Source organism: Eulemur rufifrons, chromosome 2, assembly GCF_041146395.1.
Source record: "Eulemur rufifrons isolate Redbay chromosome 2, OSU_ERuf_1, whole genome shotgun sequence".
NCBI lineage: Eukaryota > Metazoa > Chordata > Mammalia > Primates > Lemuridae > Eulemur > Eulemur rufifrons.
In genome coordinates this window covers 20,139,841-20,164,225 of record NC_090984.1, presented here as the reverse complement: position 1 = coordinate 20,164,225, position 24,385 = coordinate 20,139,841, and the positions used below count along the sequence as shown (strand labels likewise).

General features: G+C 56.8%; 1 protein-coding gene across 1 annotated transcript in view; it reads right to left on the bottom strand.

Annotated features, from left to right (window-relative positions):
* The window catches only part of TMEM266 (transmembrane protein 266), a 64,951-nt gene continuing 40,566 nt past the window's right edge, over positions 1–24,385 (bottom strand). Inside the window, exons 8-10 of the mRNA XM_069456995.1 lie at positions 11,983–12,172; positions 2,726–2,788; positions 1–1,245 (exon numbers count right to left, since the gene is read on the bottom strand). Of these exons, the coding sequence (XP_069313096.1) occupies positions 650–1,245; positions 2,726–2,788; positions 11,983–12,172 (849 nt within the window). The 3' untranslated portion in view covers positions 1–649. The remainder of the gene's footprint in view (positions 1,246–2,725; positions 2,789–11,982; positions 12,173–24,385) is intronic.

Below are 24,385 nucleotides of genomic sequence, written 5' to 3'. Positions count from 1 at the left end.
TCTCGGTGCAGCTGGGTTTTATTATTAAAGCTACGGTTGGAAAATGGTTGTCCCCCTGCCCACCCCGCCCCCCGCCCCCCGCAACCCACCCCCCAGATCCATCCCTTTAGATCCCGTGAAGGTGAAAACTAGATTTGTCTTGAAAAGACAGAAACACCCATGCGGAAATGAGAGAATGAGGACAAGTGAAGTAGGCTCAGATGGTGGTCTCCGTGTGAGTGTCGGCTCCACCCAGGATTCCTGGGAAAGGCGGCTTGGGTGGGGCCGCACGGCCCCTGCTCACAGTGCTGTTCCCGAGGGTCCGGGGTGGGCGTCAGGAACGAAGGCAACGGAAGAGGCTGAGCGGGCCCCCACGCTCTACCCTGCTGAAGCTGGGCCACAGGCTGGTTTTTGTAAAAATGGTTAAAAAGGAAATGCAGCCACAAGCACCACCCTCCACTGCGCAGGGCGAGAGGAGGCGCCAGCTCTGGGCTTTGAGGTCTGAGGCGTGTGGCCTCCTGGCCCGGCGTCACCTCCCTGGAGGCAGGCAGCACCCTGAGGGAGGCCAGATAGGCTCCTGGGCCCCGCGTGTGGCCCTTGGTGGCCTCCAGGGACCCAGGAGAGCTTTGAGATGGCTGTCTCCCTCCTCCCACCCCTCCCACCGGAGGCTCTAGGCCTCAGGGACCCTGTGCAACTTTTGCTCTTTGGATTCCAAAGATCTGAACTTCTCCTCCCGCGAGGGAGGAGCGGGCTGGAAGTGGATGGCGGGCCTGGTCTGAAAGACGGGGAAGCCCTCCTGGCTCTTCTGGCTGAACACACTCACCCTGTGCTCCAGCTCGGGGCTGGTTTGGGCCGAGCCCGCTGGGCTGGGCCGGGCGAGGGGGGCTGGGTCCAAGGCCCTCTGGGAGGGGCAGGGGTCCTCTGACAGGGAGGACAGCAGGTCCTGGACTGTGGCCCCCGCCATCTGCTGCTGGGGTGGCAGCAGCAGGGGCAGGGGCGAGGGGCCGGGCTCAGAGGAAGGCTCCCCGTGGGCAGTGCTGCAGTCCGTGGAGGAGCCCAGTGTCTGGCTGCTGTCGCTCTGCGCCCGGGTGGCCGAGCTGTGGGTGGAGCGCGAGGCGCTCTCCGAGGTGGCACTAGCACAGGTGCCATTGCCACCAAGCTTCAGGGGCACGTCAAGTGAGAAGAGGTCCGAGGAGATGTTGGGCTGGTGGACGTCTATGGCAGCCGTGGTGACCACGCACACAGCTGGCTCTGGGACACCGCTGTCTGAAAGAAGAAGGGGTCCTGGTCACACGTCACCCTCTGCCACGGCTTGTCGGACCCTGAAGAGGGCGGGTCTGAACCCAACCAGGTGTGGGAGGCGGGCTGGGTGGTGGCAGGGGGTGGGCACGGGCTGTGGGAGGGGACGCCTGGTGGAGGGGCCTTGGTCCCAGTTCCCCAATACCCACCACCCTGCCCACAGGGAGGACCGTGTGTCCCCATCGTGTTGAACTCAAGTGTGGACCTGTGACATGCTTTGGCCAGTCACCCATGAGAAGTGACCTGTGGCACTTCTGCATGGAAGCTTTATGAGCCAGCTGGTGCCTTGCCCTGGTAGCCAACCATGTTCCAGAAGAGATGGCGGCTGCTCTGTCCACGGGTGCTGGAGTGACATGACGACCCAGGAGCAGAGACCCCAGCCGACCTGCCTTGGGCTCTGTGGCTGTTTAAACCACAGAGGTGCAGGGCTATTTGCCAGGGGGGCTACCCTAGCCCACCCTAACTTAGGAAGCACCACGTTTCTTGCCAAGACAAGGATTTCATGGTCTGAGGAGTTTCTTGGTGGGTCTCATGGTCCGAGGAGTTCTTCAGAGTTCTAGACGGGCAAGCGTGGGAATGGGGCAGAGTGACCAGAGCCTGGCTCTCACAAGACTGAGTAGCCTCTTAGGATGCATCTCGGGGCAGACAGAGGACATCTCTAGGTGAGATGTACCAGGAGCCTGAACTACAGTGGGTGCAGTGTGGGGGAGGGGACTGGGACAGAGGCCGGGGCTGGACATGCTGGTCTTTGAAACCAGCAGATTGGACAAGGCTTGGGGAGAAGAGAGAAGGGGGCTTAGGGGGCAGAACTGCGGGAAAGGAAAAGTTCAAATACGTTATACATGTCGCCCAACATCATTCTCTAGCCTTACAATGGAGCATGAAAGGATTTGGGGGCTGTGAAATCCAAACTCGAGGCTTAAGACATCCGCTACTGAGAAACAGGATCCTGAAGGACCAGGTGTTATTTTAAAATTCTGTATTTCCTATAAGTAAAAGCCACCAGGCTTCCCTGAGACTTTGTCAAATGTGAGAACGAAATAGCAGGCAAGGACCTGCCCGACCCTGCCGCTGCTCAAGCCCAGGGGTGCTGCTGCCACCTCAGCCTCAGGCTCGGGGCACTGAGGCCACTTTGAGCTCTGGATTCCAAGCTGCTTCCCGTTTCAGGGTGCCACGTGCAGCTCTTACCGACGACCACAGAGGGTCCCTGCAGGCCCCCATAGGCTTGGCCCCCCAGTGTCCCCAGCTCCAGAGCTGGCGTTTGCATCTCAGCCTCAGCTCTGCTCGCAGCTGTGGTTCACGGGCACCAGGAAATGAGCATGCCGTGCTCTCTGAAGCCAGGCTGAGGAGCCCCTACCCTTGGATTTAGGGGTGGCTGGGGTCGTGTGTATCGTGGGGCTGCACAGAGGTTCTGGTCCCTGCAGAACAGCCTCTGGCCCAGACTTACCACTGCTGGGCCCATTGTAGTACTGACTGATGTAGCTGTTCATGTCGTCTTTGACCGCGGCTTCTACAGAGGTGGGGACAGAGAAGGGTGAGTGAGTCCAAGGGGCAGGAGCTGTGGCAAGTTCATGCTCCACCCCCAATACTCCAGTCCCTGCCCCCATAGCCATGAGAAGAGGCACCTGTCTCATGGAAGTCCTCTAGATCTCCCTGGGGACCAGGCCTCATCTGCCCCAGGGCCTGCTGGGACAGCACTGGGTACCAGGGAATCCACGTTCTGATGACGCTTCTGCCTCCACACCTGAGCTAGACAGGGCCCCTTCCTTCTCTGTGCTCAGCTTCCCGGCTCTGAGATGAGGGGTGCGGAACAGGTCTGAGTGTGAATCCACCTGAGGTTCTCAAGGTCACGGGAAACACTGCCCCCCTGCCCCCACGTGCGGGAACACACAGCCAGCCACAGGCTGAGGCACCAGTCAAGGACAGCAGCCCCGTCTTCCGTGCAGCACAGGGGCGGGTGGGGGCTGGGGATCCCTGCCGCCTGCACACAGTGGGTGCTCGGAGCGTAGTTACCAAATAAATGACAGAGCAGGAGGTGCAGAGCTGTCCGGATCAAGGGGACAACACAGGAACAGGGTCCTAAGGAAACATTGGTTCATCGCCCTGAGGGGAGTGGGGGGGGGGAGATGTTCAGAGTGATCAGAGAGTGGGAGGAAACGCAGGTGACAGGAGACCCCAGAAACCATCCTAAGGAGCTTGGCCTTGACTTAAGGGCAGTGAGGAGCCACAGGAAGGTCTGACCGTGGTCAGGTGTGATTGGGAGAGGTCACTTCCAAGGTCGTGGGGAGAGTGGTTTGGGAGGGGCCAGACTTCAGGCAGGAGGCCAGAGACTGCCCAGGCCCGGAGCGGGTGGGAGGCGCGGGTGGGGAAAGAGGGAGGGACGGGGCAGGTAATAACTAGAAGGGTCCTGGCATGGCTGGGACAGTGACAGGATGAGGGCGCTCAGCTCAGTTCGCCAGCATGTCAGGCTGGGTCCCAGGGTCATGGCAGGTAGTGGAATCAGACCTGACTTCAAACCCCAGCCACATCACATATTAGCTAAGTGGCCCCTCTGAGCCTCCATCCCCTTGTCTGTAAAATGGGGAGAAGGATACCCACTCCCCAGGGTTGTGATGGAGACTGAACAAGCTAATGCGTGTCCGATTCCTGCAGCAGGGTCAGCCACACAGAAGGCCTGCAACGCACCAGGGCCGGCTGTCCTCTCGTGGGAGTCTGGGGAGGTGCTTCAGGGCTGTCCTCAGAGCCTGCACCCCCCGGGGGCTTCTCTGAGGAGCCTGGGTCTGCAGGTGACCAGGCCCAGGGTTCTGAGGCCCCTTGGGACACACCTGGGAGCGGCAGAAGCCAACCTGCCCTGACACTGGGAGGCTGAGTGGCAGCATTCACAGAGGCCCGGCTCTTAAAAGCTTTTTTGGCCTCTTCTGATCTTTAACTGCCTGCGGTCAGAGGCGTGTTGTGCACTAATGCTGGAGCTCGGGGAGGGGCCGGGCTGGCTCCAGGCCCTGCTCCTCCATCAGCCCGTAACATGCATCTCCATGGCCTCCATGGCCCTGCCAACGCTGGGAAGCTGGGGGTGGCTGCGCCCTGCAAGTTGAAGGCACAGGACCACTGGGAGGAAGGCTCTGGTCCCTTATCTCGGTTATTCCTGAGACCACACCTTCAGGGCCTCAAGACGTGGGCAGGAGCATGAGCTCAGCTGAAGTGTCCACAGAGCCATGAACCTTTATCCCAAACTGCCACTCACAGGAGGGGGCTGGGTGAATAAGAAAGTCCCAGGCCCTCGGTTCTTGTCCTAGTGCTGCCACTGGCCTGCAAAGGGAGCCTGAGCAGGCCACATCCCTTCTCTGGGCCTCAGTTTCCTCATCTGTCTCAGGAGGGCGCCGGCAAGGCTCTTACAGATCATGACGTGGCCAGACTGGATGGCTCTGAAGTTCCAAGAGGTGACAGAGTTGCAGTGGAGTGAGAAGGGACAGAGGCATCTGGACCATCCCCCAGCACCTGTGCAGGAGCTGGGGGCCCTGTCCACATACCAGCACACCCCTGGGGAAGGGGGCTCTGGCCAGCCGCTGCTGGGCAGCTCCCCACTCACATGTGCTCAGGAGGGTCACAGCGTGTCTAACCCTCTGCGAGCACTGAGCCAGGAGTCCCTGCCCCCAGGGAGCACAGGCTGGGCCTTGATCAAACAGCCAATCTCCATTGAATCAAGAAGTGCCTACTATGTGCGAGGTACCAAGGAGAGGCCCATTTCTACTCACAGGCTACAGGACAGACCTTCCAACACTCCCAAAGGCCCTCACATCCCTCCTGAGAAGTCTCCCGAGTCCTGTCCCTTCCCTACCCCTCCTGGTCTCAGCCCTCTGTCAAAGCTCCAGACCAAGGTGTCGGCACTTCACACACGGATCTCCTTCAGTCCCCACCGCTGCCCCGCAAGGCCGTCATCATCTAACAGACAGGTTCTCCCCGGTCAGGTGTGATCATGCCCCTCATGCGGCCTAACATCCTCCGCGTGTGCTGCACACCTGGCCCTCGCTGCTGCCACCAAGCCTATGGCCAGCGCGGACGCCCAGGTCTTCTCTGCAGGAGCCAGGGCCAGGACAGGCTTCCACCACCCTGTACTCTGGTAACCCCCAAGGAGGGCCCATGATCCTGGGCAAAGGTCAGCTTGTTGGTTTCGGCCCGGGGGTGCAGGCTGCTGCATTCTGCACCCTGTTTCTGTCTGCTAAGGTGTTAGCTGTCTCTCCTATCTCTGTGTTGGCGTATCTGAGGATGCGCACATCTTCATCCAAGCTGTTGATAAAAATTACCTAAGCCAGGTGACCTTCAGCCCAGACAGCTCTCCGAGCTTCTGGCCGGTCTGGCCGACCACCCCGACTCCTCCTGGATAGACTCCGGCCCCTCGGACTCGACATGTCCAGAACAGAGCCCAGCGTCTCTGTCCTCCGCCCACATCCTCCACCGTGGTGGCTGGTTCTCCTGCCCACCTAGGCAGGGACACTGTCACTTCTCGGTGCCTCTCTCTTTCTTGCCAACAACCTGACTTCACCAAGTCTGTGACCAGGCAAGGGACCGCTGACCCCTCTGCCGTGGCCCTGCATCCAGCCTTAGGGTGGGCCTCGTGGTTTCTCCTTCAGACTCTCGTCCTGCCTGTGGGTTTAGGGAACGGGAGCGCTTACTCCAGGATGTGCCTGACACAGACCTGAGGTCCCCAGGTGGCCACGGGCAGCCTGGCCAGTCTGCACTTGCTCCCTCTGTTCCGGACCTGGACCCACACGGGCCTCAGAGTGAGCTCTGCGGTGCAGATCTGACGGTGGGGCCTGCAGTGTCGACACGGCCGCCGGCTCTCTGGCTGGCGCAGGCCCGGGACCCTCTTCCAGAACTGACCCCTTGGGCTGGGGTTCTGTCCCCACCCACAGAGGGGCTCACCAGCCCTTGAGGGCAGGAGCCACATTTTGCTCACTGAGTCTCCCTGGTACTTGGTCTTGGCATATGCCAGGTGCCATGTGGGGGGACTGGACAGTAGACCATGGCTGGGTCAGGGGTCTGTGGGACCTCTCAGCCTCCACCCCTCCCTGGGGAGCCACAGGGCAGACACGTGATGCTCTGTGCCGCTCAGCATGCGGTTTCACTCCCCTCCTGGCTACTTCCCACAGACAGACTGGTGCCTGCTTGGTGTCTGGGAGCTAGGGGGTGGCTGGGAATAGGCCACCGGTTGACCTCACACAGGGCTGCCCACTTTCCACCTACGAATAACCGCCTGCCCCTGGGGTTTGTTTTGTTTCAGCCCCAAGGAGCCCTAGGGACGTGTAGGAAGCAACCCAGAGGGGACTGACCCGTGCAGCCATGGAGGGGCAGAACAAAGAATGGGCACAGACGAAGGCCCCGATCCCAGCTCTGCAGGCCACTTGCTGTGTGGTCTTAGGCAAATCCCTTAGCCACTCTGAGCTTCAGCTTCCTCACCCATAAAGTAGGGATAACAAACACCTACTCTGCAGTGAGCTGTAAAGATTCGCTGAGATAATGCATGTCTAGCCCGGGGCCATCCCTCCATCCCTCACCTCTCTGAACCCCTGGCCCCGGTGTCTTGGGTGGTTTCCATGGCAGCTGCTCTCTGCTGCCCTGTGCCTTTCTTCCCGGGTGTGAGCACTTTGCAAACTCAACCTGACTAATCCTCCTAAAGCCCTTCAAGTGCAGCAGTGGCAACACTCATTATGTGGGTTTTGCCCCTTAGGCGAGCCCCCGATCTGCCCAGGAGGCAGAGGCGGAGAGAGGGGGCAGGGAGTCGGCAGGGCCGGGCCAGGATGGGGGGTGAGGAGACCCAACCCCACATCCCATACAGACCCAGGCCCCAATGCCCCTGGGGGGTCCTGATTCCTAGATTGGGGCTTTTGCTCCCAAAGCCCAACTTCCTGCTCCACAGCTTGGCAGCCCTCATCAAGGGAGGATGCTAATCTTCACTGAGCACCTACTGTATACCAGGCACGAGAGCTGAGCATACGACTGAATGCCCAATCCTTTGCAGTGAAGAACTCTGCTACTGTTATCATTTTGGGAACACTGGGGCTCAGGGACAGGACCAGCTACATAATTTATAGGCCCCTTGTTCAAAAGTATTAAGAATTTCAAGAGGGTGACAGCAGAGATTGACCCAAGCTCAGAGCTTCTGAGACCACACAGGTCAGGCGTCAGTGAAGCCAGCGCTGATCAGAGAGGTTAAGTAACTTGTGTAAGGTCAAGTTGAGATTGAAACATAGACCTGAGTCCTAAACCCTCTGGTTGCTTCAAATGCTACTTTGCATGAGGCTCTTGCAGGTCTTGTCCTACAGCCCTGGGGCTTCTGGGGCCCCTAGCACCCCGGTCAGGCACACACATCTGGAAGCCAGTGGAGGTGCCTTGCCTGCAAGAGCACCCAGGCACTTTCCTCTCCAAGGGCAAACCCCGGTGCCAGCTCTGCTCCCACCCCCACTGCTGCTTGGCAGAGGGAAGGTACAGAGCAGGCTGGCTGGGAGCACCTCTGTGGCAGTGTCTCTGGATGCTGCAGCAGCGTGGGGGGACACTTAGGTTCCCTGTGATATATGGTGAAATCCATGGCACTCCCACCAGGGGCTGTAATTCATAAGTTATGGGCGAGCTTCAAGACTAATAAATTCGGGAGAGAAGTATTAATGACTACACAGGGGCACCGTGAACTTGGCAGGCCCCAAAGCCTGGAACTTTGCAGCCCAGGTTTTAAAAATGATTTGTGCTAGAGCAAGTCTAAACAGAAGCCAGTTGGCGTTGTCTGTGACCCGCTGGCAACTGTTGAGACTGCAGCTTCCTCCTTGTGGGGCTGGGGCTGGCACCCCCGCCCTCGAGGCCACCCTCCCCCCACTCAGCCAGACGCTGCCCCTCCCTCGTGACTCATCGCTCCTGTCTGCAGGTTAATCCTGGGATTTTCTGTGCCCTACTGCGCACGAGGGGGGCCTGAGGCCCCGCTGGCCTGAAGGTCATAGTTAGCAACAAACGCTGCCCTTTCTTAATCTCCAGAGTGGCCCAGAGTAGCCCTAGCTTGTTCAGCCATAATTTCTAATGTCATGACAATCCCTCCCTGGACACAGCTCCTGGTCAAGGAGAGATGGGCTGGGGGAAGCTCTGTGTCCCTGGACCACTCGAGGCTGTGAATCACGTGTGCCCCTCGTGGCGCTCATGCTCTGCTCTCTGCCCTGGAGCACTGGCCTTGCTGTTGATGTCTGGGGCTGGCTGTGACATGCTGTGCTGTGCGTGGGTGGCTACATAGGCTGGGGCAGGCGGCACCCAGAGAGCTGGGAGGTACCAGGGAATGTCCCAGAGGAGACAGTAGGGCAGGTGGGACTCCAGGGCTGCACGGACGGACATTTGCAGCTGCTCCCAGGAGGCATGTTTGGCACCTCTATGAGAGGCCTGAGCCTGCCTTGTTCACACACGCCTTCCCCTAGTTTCCAGGAGGGTGAGTGGGGACAGTTAGGCCCCCATGACACCCTAGCTGGTAATGCATGGCTGACAGAGTTTCCCGACTGGCCTTTGGCTCTGCCCCAGCTTTTTCCCTTCTGCCCCCTCTGTCCTCTCCTTCTGGAGTTGCCCATACTGGGGATAGATACAGAGAGAGGAGGAGCAGCAGGGACAGGCAGGGACTCAGAGCTTCACAGCACTCCTAGAGTGTGTGGGATTATTTTAAAGGCTTGGTTTGGTTGTGGATCCTCCAAACCCAGATCTCGGCTCCCTGTGGGCCCAAATGTGGCATCTGGTGTCCAGGGTCTGTAGGTCATTGGCTGAGAGCAAGGGCCATGCTGTCATCTCTAGAGCTCAGGACCCTGATGGGAGAGACAGGGGGTGCTGCAGAGTGCGGTGGTGCTGGAAGGGCTCAGAGCTGCAGAAAGAAAGGCACTGGGCAGGCGCGAGCCCTGGGGCACAGCGTGGAGCTCCTCGGTGCTGCAGGCAGAGCCAGGCGCCTCATGCAGGGACAGCTGAGCAGCAGCACCTGGAGCTCACAGAGCTCCATCGAGGACGGGCCACGAGACTGTAAACCAGCTCCTCCCATCCTTGGAAGGCAAGGGTTAGTGGGCAAAAGCGGCTCTGACCTTCCAGAAGAACTTCCAAAAAGAATAAGACGACAGATTCCATAAGCCTGGGCCTAGAGAGCTGAAAGCCAAGAGCGGGTTTCTGGAGAGGGCTGTTGCCAGGTGGCCTCTGAGCTCTGAGAGAGGACCCGGGGCGCAGGGACCCACGCGGGAATGAGTGGTATCTGGAAGCCTCATTTGTTCTGGGGAGAACCGCTGACATCAACACACAAACGGCCCGGCAGCTGGGCAGGACCGGGGCCTGCGGGAGTTCACGCGAGGTTGTGGGGAAGGGTGTGGTGACCTGGGCGCTCACCCTGCGATGCACCCAGCGGGGACAGCGGACAGCACAGGAAGGGCTCAGAGACTGGGGCACTCACAGAACAGGCTGCTCCGCTCTACCGCAGTGACAGCCAAGACGGGTGGGAGGAACGAGGCCAGGGAGGCAGCTGGGGGCAGGACTGTCAGGGGTCCTATATGCCACCTGCTATGGGTTGAATAATTGTGTCCCCACCCCCATCCATATATTGAAGCCTGAAGCCCCAGTGCCTCAGAATGCGACCTTATCTGGAAGTGAGGTGGTTGCGGACGTATCAGTGAAGATGAAGTCATGCTGGAGCAGGGGAACCCCTAATCCAATGTGACTGGGGCCCTTATAACTAGCAGACTAATATGCCACCCTAAGGGGCGTGGGCTTTTTCCCGAGGGACACAGGAACCAGCAACGGCAGTAAGACAAAGAGTGACGTGAAAGATTTTGGAAAGAGCCTTGTGTAGTGGGAGGGGGGAGATGGCAGAGGGCACCTATGGGGGCAGCGCTGAGCAGGAGCCCGTGAGGTCCAGAGACAACTGAGGCTGAGCAATGGCGATGAAGAAGGGGACGTTTCAGGCACACACAGGAAGCAAAACCAGCAGGAACTGAAGATGGGTCATGAACCAGGACTTACCAAACCCGGGACCAAGGCAGGAATCACGCTATAGCTGAACACACATGAAAGTAAAGGTCTGCACGGGGCACAGAAGCCAACTGCCCGGGAAGGGGTCGCCAGTGCAGGTGGCCTCTGAGGTGTGAGCTCAGGCCAAGCGGCCAGGACAAGGCTCAGGAACCTTCCGAATGCATCGTGGGGTTCCAGGGGAGAACAAAAGAGCAGGCGTGGGCCCTCAGCACTTTGCTCCAGGCTTGCAGCTCCCCAGTAACTGCATTCAGTGCTGGGTGTCACTCTGAGAGGGGCACCGGACAGCTCAGGGAGGCAGCGGCAGTACAGCAAGGACCTGGGGGGCTCATCCCCTGAGGGCTGGCTGTGGGAATCTAGGTGACAGTCCCTGGAGAAGAAAACAGTCTCTGGAAGGAAGTCTCAGCTGAGAGGGCACCCACCTGTGCATGGAAACTGCGGCCAGGGAAAGGATGTAGGGTGAGGGCAGGCCCACCCAGTCTGAGGAAGAACTTTCTCACAGCAGAGCCGGGGGACCGTGGGGGAGGCGTTACGTGCCACTCTTAGAGGAAGGTGAGCTGAGGCCACACAGACTCTTGGCAGGAAAATACAGATGAGGTTCTTGTATCAGCTGAAGTCGCTTCTAGTCCCCAAATTCTATGATCCTAAGATCTGAAGATCTCTCAAAAGATCTAATACCAGCCACCTCATCCCCCAAAACCTGTTTTGCAGTGTCTTACAGCCTGCAGAGCTTTCGCACACCCATCGGCTCCTCACATTGCCTGTGAGCCAGACACAGCTGGCGCTGTGAGTCCATTTTACAGAAGGGAACACCGAAGCCTCAAGTCGAAGAGCCTGGAGTGCAGGCCTCTTGCCTCCCGACTGGCTCAGCCTGCCTGGCCTGTCCTCACTGCCCTGGCCGGGGACATGGCAGGCTATGGTGAAGTATCCCCTTGATCAAGCTGGGGATTGCGGTTCCACAGCCCAGGTTCCAAGCCCAGCACCGTCATTTCCTGGCTGTGTGGCCCCATGCAATTCTCTTAACCTCTAAGCCACCAACCACCCTGTGAGGAAGGCTCAGTGCTTTCCTTCCCTTGATAGCTAGCAAACCCAGGCCCAGAAAGCTTCATCCCCCGTCCAAGCGGGCGGACAGAAGAGCGGGGGTTTGAATCTAGAAACACCACCACAGTCCCTGCCCGCGGTTGTGGCCGGTGCCCACATCTCCACCAACAGCATCGTCCCATCAACTCGCTACTGTCTGAAAGGCCTGGACTTGTCTGGGTAGGTGACAATCCAGCAGGAAAGCACCAGACCTCGGCTTGAAGCCTGGCTCTGTCATTTGTTAGCCACGTGCCTTTGGACGGCCTGCCTAGGTCTGTTTCTTCATCCATAAAGTAGGAGTCACAGCTCCTCCGCCCGGTGCTCTGAGGTCAGGGAAGGTGAGGTACACGAGGCGCGAAATGGGTACACGTCATTTCTAGTCTGTGCCGGGGCACATGCGCCCTCCCGGGCCGGAACGGCAGGCCCGAGGGCTGACTCTGAGCGTGCTCCCCAGCACGGGAGAGGGGCGCGGTCCTGCCGGGAGCCGCTACACCGCGGGAGGGAACCCCGAGTCGCAGCCCCTCTGCTTGGAGCTCCCCGCCCCCCCGGGGAGCGGTTGGACAGGAGGCGCGGGGCGCCTCCGTCGGTGGGCGCCGGGCTCACCTTGCGAGGGCCGCAGCTCCTCCACGACGCTCCCGGCCGCCGTCTCTTCGTCCCACGCGCCGGCCTCCACCACCTTGTAGCGGCTGCGCGGCTGGCTGAGCACGTGCGGGGTTCGCAGCGCCGCCTCCCGCTCGGCCGCCAGGTCCAGGTCCTGCTGCGCCAGGTGCGCGCGCAGCTGCCGGATCTCGAACTGCGGGCAGAGGGGACCGTCAGCCGCTGGGGCCATTCGCCGGTGCCGCGGGGCCAGGCCGGGGCGCGTCTGGCGCTCAGCTCCTGGCGCGGCACGTCGGGGCGGGAACGTGCTCCCCAGAAACCTCCCAGCGCAGGAACCCCGCGGGCTTCACGTTGCGGGGCCTCCCCCAGTTTCCCAGTAACAAAGCATGAGCCTGGGCCTCGGTACCTCGCAGTGTGGCCCCGTCCCGCGGAGGGCGGTGGGGGGGACGCAGCCGTGGTGCGCGGCAAGGCCCGGAGTGCGATCCCAGGGGTGCGTGACAGAATGAAAGCTCTTTAGGCGCTGTACGCTGGTGACTGACAGGGGACAGGAACCCCGGAGCCCTGGGCCCGCGCCACCAGCCTGGGGAGACCGTCTGGCGTCGCCGGCTGTCCTGGCTCATGTGTCTCCTAGCGACACCCACTTGTCCCCCACGCGGACTGGAGGACGGTGCCGGCCCTGCGGGTTGCTGGCCCTGTGGCCTGGGTAAGTCCCTTCACCGCCCCGGGCCGCGGTCTCCTTATCTGCGAAATGGGGTTTGCTTCATAAGGGCTTTGTAAGCATTGCACACGTGTTCATTTTGGTGTACGCTGCTGGGGAAAGCGTCGTGGAAAGGCTTCCAGACGCCTCTTGGGCTAGCGGGTGAGATGGCGGTTCGGAAGCTTTGCTGGGACGTGGGCCGGGGGAGTACGCGGGACGGCACGGAGGCCTGCCCCGCCACCTAGCGTCCCGGGCACGCGTCGCTCTGACCGGAGCGGGGACCGGCCCAAGTGGGTCCGCCGCCCAGGCGCCCCACCCAGGAGGTTGCCCGCTTGCTTACGACCCGCATCTAGAGCCCGGACCCCTCCCCGGAAAGTCAGACTGCCCCAACTCCCTACGTGGCGGCACCAGGTAGTTGGTTCGTGGGAGCTGCAAACGCAACTCGGTCAAAACAGGACTCCTCACCATCTCTCCAAACCTGCTTCTCAGGCGCTTTCATCTCACTTTGGCTGCAGCCAAAAAATGTAATCACCTTCCTGCTTCCTCTCTTTCCCTCACCCCAACATCCCATCTGCCCCCCAAGTCCAGCCTCACCTCAAGTCCTATCCCACTTCCCTTCTCCTCCACTGCCAGCTCCCACCCCAACAGCCAGAGCTTCACTCTGCCATGGGGGCCCAGCAGGAGTCACAGGGACTCTCTGAAACCAAAATCAACCCCTGTCCATACACCTCAGTGCTTTACCACCTCCAGTGGGAGACAGCCCCAACCCCTTACCCTTGGCTTAGCAAGCAGGGGCACACTCTGGTCCTGCTCTCCCTGCCCTCGTGACACGAGCTTTCTCAGTTCTCCTTAAAGACGCCAAGTGTGTGCTGGTCTCAGGGCCACTTTGCAGCTGCTCCCTCGGTCCCAGCTCACAGGGTGACTCCTCCTCAGAGGGCCCCTCCCTGACTCCCCACCTAAGGCAGCCCCCCAGGCACTCAGTTGCATTGACCTGTTTGAATTCTCTGCATCACACTCACCGCCTTCTGATATTTTTGTGTATTTATTTTAATGCTTTATTAATTTTATTTTTATGAAAGTAAAAGACACACAGCTAAAAGCATTCACTAACACTAGTGTGGCCAGGCAGCCACCTAGCACTGGAAACCTCCCAATGTCAGTGTTAACCTCCCAAAGTGTGTGTCTCTGGGTCCATATAGGTTTGCCAGAGAGTCCTTCAGCTTCCTGCCTGGTTTCCTCTGTACTGGGAGCCGAGCAGGGGAATAGGGCAGAGAGTCTCATCTTTAGGGAGAAGGACTTTCACTTAATCCTCATTTTCAGTTCAGCCCTGCACCCTTGCCCAGGCCTCCCCAACCCAGCGCCCACATGCAGAGCTCTAGGGTTTAGTCTGTCCAGAGGACAAGCCTCTGGACGCTTGCAGGGTCCTTGCAGGGTCGGGCTTGGTCTCCTGGCTGTGCAGGATTTGGAAGCTGGGCTGGGGATTTCAAATATCACGTGTGCAGACTTTTAGCCAACCCCCGTTCCCACAGTCAGCTGCATACTACAGCCCCTTCCTCCCAGACTCTCGGGGCTCCAAGGGGAGAGTTAGCCCGTTTCCTTCACTGTCCTCCTCTGCAAGCACTTTAGTTATAAATTGCCCACTCTGCTGATCAGTGACCACTTTCTCATCTGGTCTCCAAGTATGAGAGATTTCATTGAAATCTCTGTCCTCTTTGTCCTGATGGACAAGACTTAAAGAGACAGTTTCTTAATTCTTATGCATTTAGGATTTTTGTCTAATATTTGAGTGGAGTTTGGGGAAGATCAGATGACTGTCTATGGTCTCCACTATTTTCCTGGTGGCCTGCGTATCAGTTTACCTCTCATTCACCCCCAGTGGTGTGCTGGTGAAAACGAAAAGAACAGACAAGGCCTGATTTGTAGTGTATGCTAATCTCTGTGGTGTACATATTCCCACCATGGCTGACTTCAAGCCACCAACAAGACGTTATGGGGAACTGAAAAGAAATGTGCAGTGGGCTCTCACGGGCCAGGGTGGGCTCCAGTGTACCACTGCCACCCTTCTCCCCAACAGCATATAATCTCCATAAGAGCAGGGACCTTGTCTGTTTTGTTGCCTGGTACACAAGAGTTACTCAGTAAATGTTGTTGAATAAATGAATAAATAAATGCATAAAACTAGTTAGTTTTGTTCAACTCTGTGGTCTCAGACTGAGCCATAACTGAGCCGAAACCCTAGGCCAAAGACTGAGACTATGCGCTAATCCCGACCCTGGTCACAGGCTCAGCCCTAATGCCGAGCTCAGACGGGGCTTGTACCCTGTACCTTGACAACCCAGCACTCAAATGGGACTGGTGGTCTTACAAGGTGAAAAAGTGAGGCTGGTCATTATAGGGTGGCTTTCTGTGCGGGGGGAGGGGTGCGAGCCACCCCTCTGGCAGCAAGGTCTCAGAGGTCTCTGAGGACCATGAAGCAACCCTCCCAAGCTCTGCTGATCTAAACCTCCCATGGGCACGCCCAGCCACTTTCTCCAAGGCCACTCTTCTGGACCTGCAGGCCCAGCTAATGGCTTCCCAGGCCACTCGGAAGGGATGCATTATTGATGGCTGGTAATTGATACGGAGTTGCCCAAGAGCGTCCCACTGGAATTCAGGCCAGACAGCTGGAGGCCAGGGCTTGCCCAGCCCCAAGCCCACATGTGCAGACATAGGCTCATACAAACAAATAAGTTTTAAAGTAAAGATATGAACTCCAAATGTGTGGTAGTTCTCCCACTCATTCATTCATTAATTCAGGAGGAAGTCAGGTAAAGCATGGTGGGGGCTATGTTAAAATTCTATCATATGTTTGGGCATGAAAATGGAAATTAGATAACAGCAAGGGGGGCCGGCTGCTGCACCACAGGGAACAAGTCCCCTCTGAGAGAGGCTAACCCTGGGTGGTACCTGTGGAGGAGGGGGCAAGGTGTGTACAAGAGACAGAGGACTGGGGAAGTCAGCAGGAGCCCCCCCCAGGCAGAACATTGTAGCCATCATCAGATGTTTTAAGGTTGTTGGCCTTTATTTAAAGAGCAAAAGAGGCCGGGCGCAGTGGCTCACGCCTGTAATCCTAGCACTCTGGGAAGCTGAGGCAGGTGGATCATTTCAGCTCAGGAGTTCGAGACCAGCCTGAGCAAGAGCGAGACCCTGTCTCTACTAAAAATAGAAAGAAATTATATGGACAGCTAAAAACATATATAGAAAAACAATTAGCCGGGCATGGTGGCGCATGCCTGTAGTCCCAGCTACTCGGGAGGCTGAGGCAGAAAGATTGCTTAAGCTCAGGAGTTTGAGGTTGCTGTGAGCTAGGCTGATGCCACGGCACTCTAGCCTGGCAACAGAGTGAGACTCTGTCTCAAAAAAAAAAAAAAAGAGCAAAAGAAACCATTAAATGTTTCAAACAGAAGGGTGGCGTGGTGGACGTGGCAGTATGGTGATCCAGGTGAGCATTTTAAAAGGACCGTGCTGACTGCAGAATGGAGGACGGACTGGTCGGGGCCAGGGTGGATGGGGAATACCAGCTGAGAGGCTACTGCAGCAGTCCATGCCAGCCAGAGAGGACCAGCTATGGACTAGGGTGGAGACAGTGGAGATGGAGATAAGAGGATAAGAGATGCATTAGGAGGTGAGAGTGTGAGCACATGGCAGGGATTGGAATGGGGGTGAGGAAGAGCGCAACCTGCTTTGAGGACAGATTTTGGCAAGCTTCATACCCACAGGGTGTGAGGTGCCTAGATGCCCTCTGCGAATTAATGAGAAGGAATGACTAACTCCTCAGAGGGAAACTGCAGACGGGCTGAATGACTCTCAGCCCTGTCACTGGCTGTGACAGCCCAGGGGCTTCTCAGGAAGGGCCAGAGAGACCCTCGGAGCCCAGCTCTTGATTCCTTCTGTACTTAACACGGCCACACATGCTTCCTTCAGTAGACTGGAGGGCTGTCAAGGGTCCTAGCACAGCAGGGCCTTATTAATTAGATGGGTGAACTGAGGCCTGGAGGCAGGAAGGAGCTTTCTGTGCTGGGGGAGGGGGAGGGAAGAGTAGGACCACTTCGTGTGTCAGAAGCAAAGCAGGGCCTGAGCCTGCGCCTCTGGCTTCCAGCCCCCAGGACGTCATGGCAGGGAACTTGCAGCCCTATGGGCAAGATGGAAGGGACTCGGCCCAACAGAATACAGGGCAGCTTGATGGTAGCAGGGGCCAGGAGAGAGCAGGAGGTCCCCATGGGGGAACACACAAGGGCTGGAGGCCCATCACCCCTCCCTCACTCTGACTTTGGGTAGGTCCCTTTTCCTCTCTGGGCCTTGGTTTCACTGTGTGTCCAATAAGCCAAATGGACTAGCTGAGTTCTGAGTCTATGACGAGCCCTGTGCTGGCTTTGGAACCCTAGCTGGGAGGGAACAAAGTACAAGTGCTAGTTCACGCTTGGGGCTGTCTTGAGGGCCATCCCCGGCTCCCTGCTAAAATGCCCCATTCCCAGAGGACCAACTCTTTAGAGAAAGATAACATAATCCAGAATCTTTAAAATGTGTCATCAACAATGTGTAGCATATGATGAGAATTATTAGTTATGTAAATAAGCAGGAAAAAGTGATCAATTATCAAGACATAAAGCAGTTAATAGAAGCTGACCTATGAAAATATTTGAGTTAATAAATATAAGGACTTCAAAAAATAACTATGATTAATATGTTAGAGAAAGGGGGAAAGATGGACAAAATGAATGTATTAATAGTATTTCAGCAGATAAAACCTATGAAAGGAATCAAATCAAACTTTTAGAACCTTTAATATACAGTGTCTAAAATTGAGCACTTGGATGGGTTTCACAGCAGGCTGGACACAGCAGAAATAGGGTTGTTAAACTTGAAGATAGATCTATAGAAAAATACCAAAACTTATAGCCAGAAAGAGAAAGGGGGTCGGGGGTACAGATTAGGATGTTGGGGAGACAAGAGGCATGATCAGTGCACGTGCACCAGAAGGAGAATGGAAGAATGGGACAAAAGCATAAATAAGGAAATCACGGCCAAGAACTTTCCAAATCTAACGAAAAACATCAACCCACAAATTCAAGAAACTTAGAAACTCCTAAGCAGGATAACAAACAAAAAATCCCCCACACCTAGACGCCCCGAGGTCACGCTGCAGAAGACAGTAGGAAGAAAGGCTGCAGCATTCGGGCTCTCCGGGACGTGGGCCTCTGGGAGAGAGGGTGCACGTGGCTTTGATGAAGCAGATTTTCCACTGGCAAGCTGGCCCAGCGGAAAAAAATACCATCCCCAGGCTTGGGGAGAATTAAAGTGCATTCACAGCCCCATTTAGTGCACGTCATTAGCTAAGTATTTCTAATCAGATGGCCTGGCCAATCAGCTGGGATCCACAGGGAAGCCCTCAGCATGCATTACTGGAGTGAGTCAGGCCCCTTCCCTCAGGGCTGGGCTTTTAATGCATGCCCAGGCAGGGCAGGCCCACCGGGGCAGCAGGGCAGGCACACCCAGCGCTTCTCTGCCTTTAATGGTCTGGTTGTGGAGTCCAATTGACACAGGCCTTGGCCTGATCAATGCACACTTTGGCCAGAAGCTCGATGGATCTAATGCAACAGCAATAACTTTGCCCCATCCTATTAGTGCTGTCTGCACAGACTGCCCTGCCTTCAAACCCATCTGCTGTTGGGATGGCATCCAATGTTTATTTCCATTAGTTTTGCCATTGTTGGTAACAATAAAAATCAGGAGATAGTTGCAAACTAATGATTTAGGAGCAGGGTAAAGCTGAGATCGACCTTGGCTCCTTTCCATCCACTGTGAAGAGGACTGGTAGTTGGCCATAAATTTAAATTATGGCAAAAGGATAACATAAGTTATTCTTCTGATGGCTAATTTTATCAGCTAAATAGGCTTGTCATTAAAGCTATCGGCTGTTTTACAAATCACTTCCCATGGTTAAAAAAACTTCACTTCCCAGAGTGGAGATGGGGAAGAATCCAGGTAACAAAGGCTATTGCGCCGAATGGGGGGCTTGTGGCCTCCGCAGGAAGCAAAGGACTCTGGAATAAGCCGGCCTCAAGCCCCACCCTGGGAGCCAGGGTAGGACCCCGGTCCTCTAGTTTCCCGCAATTCCTGCCCTTCAGCCCCTTCTCTGAGCTTCTAGCCCCGTCTTAAACGTGAGTGCCCTCTGCAGAGCCGTCAGCATTCTCTCAGCGCGCTGAGCACCCGGGAGCAACAGGGTCCAGGGCAAGGCCCAGATGGGGAGATGGGCCTGGCTCCCAGCCAGGCGACCCACCACCTCCCAAGCCTGCTCTGGCTCCTGCACCTGAAAGCAGGAGGGCACATGGGGGCGGTGACAACCCCCTTCTCCCCATGCCTCCCTCCATCAGAAACGCCTATAGTTTGGCGGGTCAAGATTATCATCTTGTTTGTTCAGGAAACAGGCCAGGGAGCCACGCATTCCTCCTGGGAGGACTGTGTAAGTGTGGCCGTGCCTCCTGCTGTGTTGGAAGTGGGGAAGGGTGGGGAGTGTTGTGAGCCCACCGGCCTTGTTTTATGGTGACCGTGCAGGCAACCGTTTTCTTTTCTTCTTGGGCTCACAGACCACTTCTGACAGCATCTGGTGGTGTCTTTAGCTGGGACTGTGTAAGAATCTTGCCAACGAAATGGGGCAGAAGCAGTGTCACCACTTCTAGACCTGGCTGATGAAAACCTGCTGTGCCTCATTCTCCACTCTCCTTTCTCATCCCCTGGCTGATTGGTTAAGACTCACAGTACTTAGAGAAAGCAGCAGCCACAAAATGGAAGAAGCCTGGAGGCTAAAGTGACTGTGTGGAACAGAAGGTCCCTCCACCAGCTATCTATTGCACTGGGCTGTGATGGGTGTGACAAATATTAATATGTTCCTCTTGCGTTAGGCCACTAAGATTTCTGGATTTGATGCAGCAGCTAGTTACTCACCCTAACTAATGTGAGCTGTGCAGATGCCCTGTTTCTGGTGTGTGGAAACGGACACTGAAGCCCTGGGGTCCATTCCTAGCCCTTCCGTGACAAACTGCAGGCCCTGGGCAAGGAACAGCCTCTCTGAGCTCAGACTTCCCACCTGTGAAGGGGTGACTAGGACCTGGCCTACGGACTTCCACCATCAAAGTCAAAATGAGCTAAAGCATGACTGTGTATTGGTGAATGATCCCTATAATGCAAATGCATTTAGTATTATTTTTATTCTCTCTCCCTCTCTCTTTTTCACACTTACAGAGAGCCTCCAGTGGGACAGACTTTATATATATTACTTCATTTAATTTGATCCTCACAGCGTGCACGTGTGACATGAGCTCCGTTGCCTCCATTTTTACAGTGAGAAGCCGGGCTCTTGGACTAAGGGGAGACAGCTAGTTGCTGGTGGAGCTAGGGTTTGAACCCAGCCTGCCGGGTCCCTGTGCCAGAGGGTTGTTTCCACCCACCACGCTGCCCACAAGTGACCTGTCTTTCAGGAACTGACGCTTGCCCGAGCTCTAAGGCTGTCTGTCCTAAGCGGCTCCCAGGCTCCACTGGCCTCCTTGGAGGCTGGACCTCGAGTCACGATAGACTGAATCTCCTATCGATCAGTATTTTGCCAACAATCTCAGGGCGAATGGTGCCAAGGATGGAGACTTAACTTCCCTCTGTGCTTCCTGTAGGACCCAGCAGAGAAGAGAAACCAACTTCGACAGTGGGCAAGGTCGGAGTGTACTGTTTTGTGCCAAAAGCTATTGTAAAGCTTAAAAGGCAAAAGGAAGATATAAGACGGACTTCAGAATATGGTTTGGAATTAGAGCAAGATCCTAGGCATGGACGTACATGAAATCTCAGAAGTGGTTTTGTGAGAGGAGTCAGAAGAATGTATCATTGCACTGATGTAACCGCTGCATCTGAAACAGCTTTGATTTCTGAAGCAGCCAGTACAAAGAGAGAGACAGAAGCTCACACGGTCCCTCTGAAGGACAGACACTGGCGTCCACCTCTGGAATTCATCTGGGTACCAGTGAGACTAACTCTTAAGAAAATTCTGGCCATGATCCAGAAAGAAAAAAATGAAAGTGAATGGAAAGGATTTCCCAGCTGAAGGATGTTGGGCCTGGGGGTCTGAGGCTCCGTGCGTCCCTCACAGCAGGGGCAGGTGGGAGCAACTGCAGCAGGCCAGCCAGGGCTCGGGAGGGGTACGACTGACCGACGGAGCGTCTTCCCTTCTCCCAGGACCCTCGGGGCTCCCTTCCTGGGTAGGGCTCTGTGGAGAATGAGGTGTGCCCTGTGGTCAGAAGAAATAGCAGCAGTGAGGAAAGCAGGGAATCCCACCTCCCCGTCGTAACCAGAGGGCCGGTGCGGCCCGGGAGGGAAAACACTGGAGCGAGCCCTGAGACCTCTGTCTTCATCCTCACCCCAACCGCCGTGCAGGGCTGGACACACCTGTCTCCTCCTCCGGGCCTCGCACCCCCCATCTGCCAAACCCTGGACTGGGCCAGCTGCTCTCAAAGGGACCTTCCATCTGTACTAGAAGGTGGCTCTGGGTGAGGAAGGAGCTGCCCTGGGGCACTGAAGATCAAGGTACCAGGTACCAAGAGACCGGCAAGCAAGGTCATCTGGGAGTCTCCTCAGGGTCACGGTAAGAAGTAATTTAGTCTTTTTAAAAAAGCTAAGATGAAAAAGCAAGAAAGTAACTTTATAGTGGAGAAAGAAGCTGACGAACACTCCCTCAGCCCGGTGACGGAGGTCCACACGGACAGCGAGAAGCCGTGTTGACGGTCACCGTCCCAATGTGACATGACGGGCACTTCACCTCTGTGATCCTCCTGCCCGGCGCCCGGCGCCCAGGCTCACACGCGGAAGGCGCCAGACTTTCCCCACAGAGGCGTCCTGTAACATTCCTGAGCACTGCCCCTCCAGACCCTCACGGTCATCCAAAGCCAAGCAAGCTCCGGGACGTGTTCAAGCCGAGAGGAGCCCGGGGAGACCTGGCGATAAACGTAACGTGGTGTCTCAGGCGGATCCCAGAGCGAAAAAGGACATAAAAGATGAAAACGAAAGAATCTGAATAGTGACATTGGTGCATTCAAGGCAACAAATGGTGACACTGACGTCAGACGTTAGTGACACGTTAGTGACGGGAACGGAGTGAAGGTGTGCAGGGAACTGCACTCTCCTCACAGCTTTTTTAGGAATCTAAAACCGGTCTAAACAAATGTTATTTTTAAAAAAGAGCTAAGAGGAGTGAAGTCTTGGCAAATAGTCAGACAAGCACATCCGGGGGAGAGAGCAGGCGGACGCAAAGTAGGTGTTGTGTTTAAGACGGGCCCCCACACATTTCACTGGAACTCTGGTGACTGTCAGGTTTTTAGGCAGCATGTATGAATTCGGTTTGCACACTGCCCCATTAAACTCTGAGAAGTCAAGCAAGGAGAGAGAGCAAGAGTTTGTGACAAAGGTGACTAGAAGAGCCTGCAATGGGGTGACAGGGAGCCCGTGCATAACCCGATCAACGTTTTCCCTGCGGGCTGAGAAGTGCCACAAGGAGAAGAAAGGAGAAAGCGAGGTAGAGCGCGACAGGCTGGGAAAGAACAGTATCCTCGGTCGGGGCGCCGGGATCTGCACCCGCTGGAAGGACCCTGTGACCGCTGAGCGCACCTGGGAGACAGTTCTTACTCCTGAAATGGGGGTGGGGGCAGGCGGGGCGGGACGGGGTGGGGGTGGGGTGGATTGGCGGTGGTTACTGTGCCACTATTTGTCCCGCGCCAGGCTCTAGGCAAAGCAGTCTCACAACCGTTCTGCAAGGATTTTATTACTGTCCCTGTTTCCCACGTTAGGAAAACCAGGGCCCATAGAGGTCCTCTAAGTGCCCAGAGCCACACGAGGGCCAGTCAGTGGCTGAGCTGGCTTTGAGCCCTGGGCAAACCTGGGTTCAAAGGCAGCTCGAAGAATATTTAGAACGAAGTCTACTCTCAATCATCCCACGTGCTGCTCTGTCCAAGGGCGCGACCGTCCCTGGCATTCCATGGGCCCACACTCTTGTGTTGTTAAGGGTATTTGTTGCCCAGCTAAATCTCAGACCTGGTCTCAAAATATAGCTGCAAATGCGGTGCCTGTCTGCTCTGCCCCGTGGAGTGGGCACCCCTGAGCTTTGGGACAGCAGCCTTCCCCGTCTCTCTGCGCGTGGGCCAGGCACCCGCCCCACACTCCCTGGCGGCCCCGCTGGGATTCCAGCCTGTCTGGCCGTTTTTGCTGTCCTCACTAAGATGACAGGCTTCAGGTGCTTTTTAAATTAAAATGGTTTGTTTCTGTTCATCTCTTTTCCAGATGTCACTACCTAGAGGGAATCTGTCTTTATTTATTGGCTCTTTCCTGTGCAGAATCCAAGGGAGTCTCCCTCCAGCTGAGACCCCCGGCAAGGAGGCCACATGTGGGGAGTGACTTGAACCGGGACGGCAGGAACCGGGCGTCTCTGGGGGGCTCAGGACAGAGGTCAGGTGGAGATCATGGAAGGGGGTTTGCCACGAGGATTTTCTCCTGGCCACGTGGCACATGTGCTGCTGAGGTGAGGCGTGTGGCAGGGTCAGCGTGTCCCCGCTGGGCTGGGAGGCTGTAAATTTATGAGGGGCAGATGCTCCCCTGTGCTGATGCCTTTCACGTTGCCAACTGCAGTGAAGCAGAGTGTTTATTTTCCTATTAGACAGTAGACTCAGAACTACCTGATCAGCCTCCAGCCAGTTTCTGGGTGACACCCTGAAGTGTCCCCTCCTCCCTTGCCCTGCCCAAACCCAGGCTTCTGTCACCTGGGTGGTTGCTGCAGCCCCCCTACCCTGTCTTCAGTCTCCACCCCACCCTCTCCCATCTGTCCTCCAGCCGCAGCCAGATCCCTCCCGCTCCTGCTTCTACCACGCCGGGTTTCCTCTCTCCCCACGGGATAAAGTCCCAACTCCCTGGTCAGGCACAGAGCCCTTCCCAAGCCTGCCTCCAAGTCCTCCCCACCTCCCTCTGCTCCCACCAAACAGCCCTGAGCTCCCCCAGCACCGCCCCCTCGCCGCACTCCGCCTGGCGCCCTTCTCCAAGTGGCCCTGCTCAGCATCAGCTCCCCGGGGAAGGCTTCCCCACCAGACACGCCCTGGCGAAACAGGCGTTGCAATGCCAGACTGCCAGACTCGCTGAGTCACCCAGAGCCCCGTGAGGGTGGGGGCCTGACCAGGGTGGCGTCCTCAGTGCCCAGCACAAGTCCAGCACCGCGCAGGCCTTCGACGGTGCTGGCTGACCAGATGGAGAGGTGAGACAATGAATGAGGCTGAGGCCGGCTGCACAGGGGCTGGGACGTCTATGTTCCCAGCCTAGGATTCCGTATGGACGGCCTGCACTCAGGACCCTCGGACAGTGTGCTCTGCTCCTGAGGGCTGTGTCCTCTGACAGGCCCTCTTGTGACACATAAGCATCTGTGCTGAAATGAAAGGTCATGGTGTTCCCGAAGAAGATAAAAAGATTTGGTTCCCTGGCAGACATTCCAAGGGGATGATTTTTAAGATGCTGCACGCATGTTCCCGCAGGGACACTTCCTGGGGTTGCTTTGTGGTGACATTCCATCGACTCCCCCCCACCAGCTATGAGAGGTTGGGGTTGAGAAGCTCAGAGATGCACTGAACAGATGTTTACCAAGACCCTCGAGGTGCG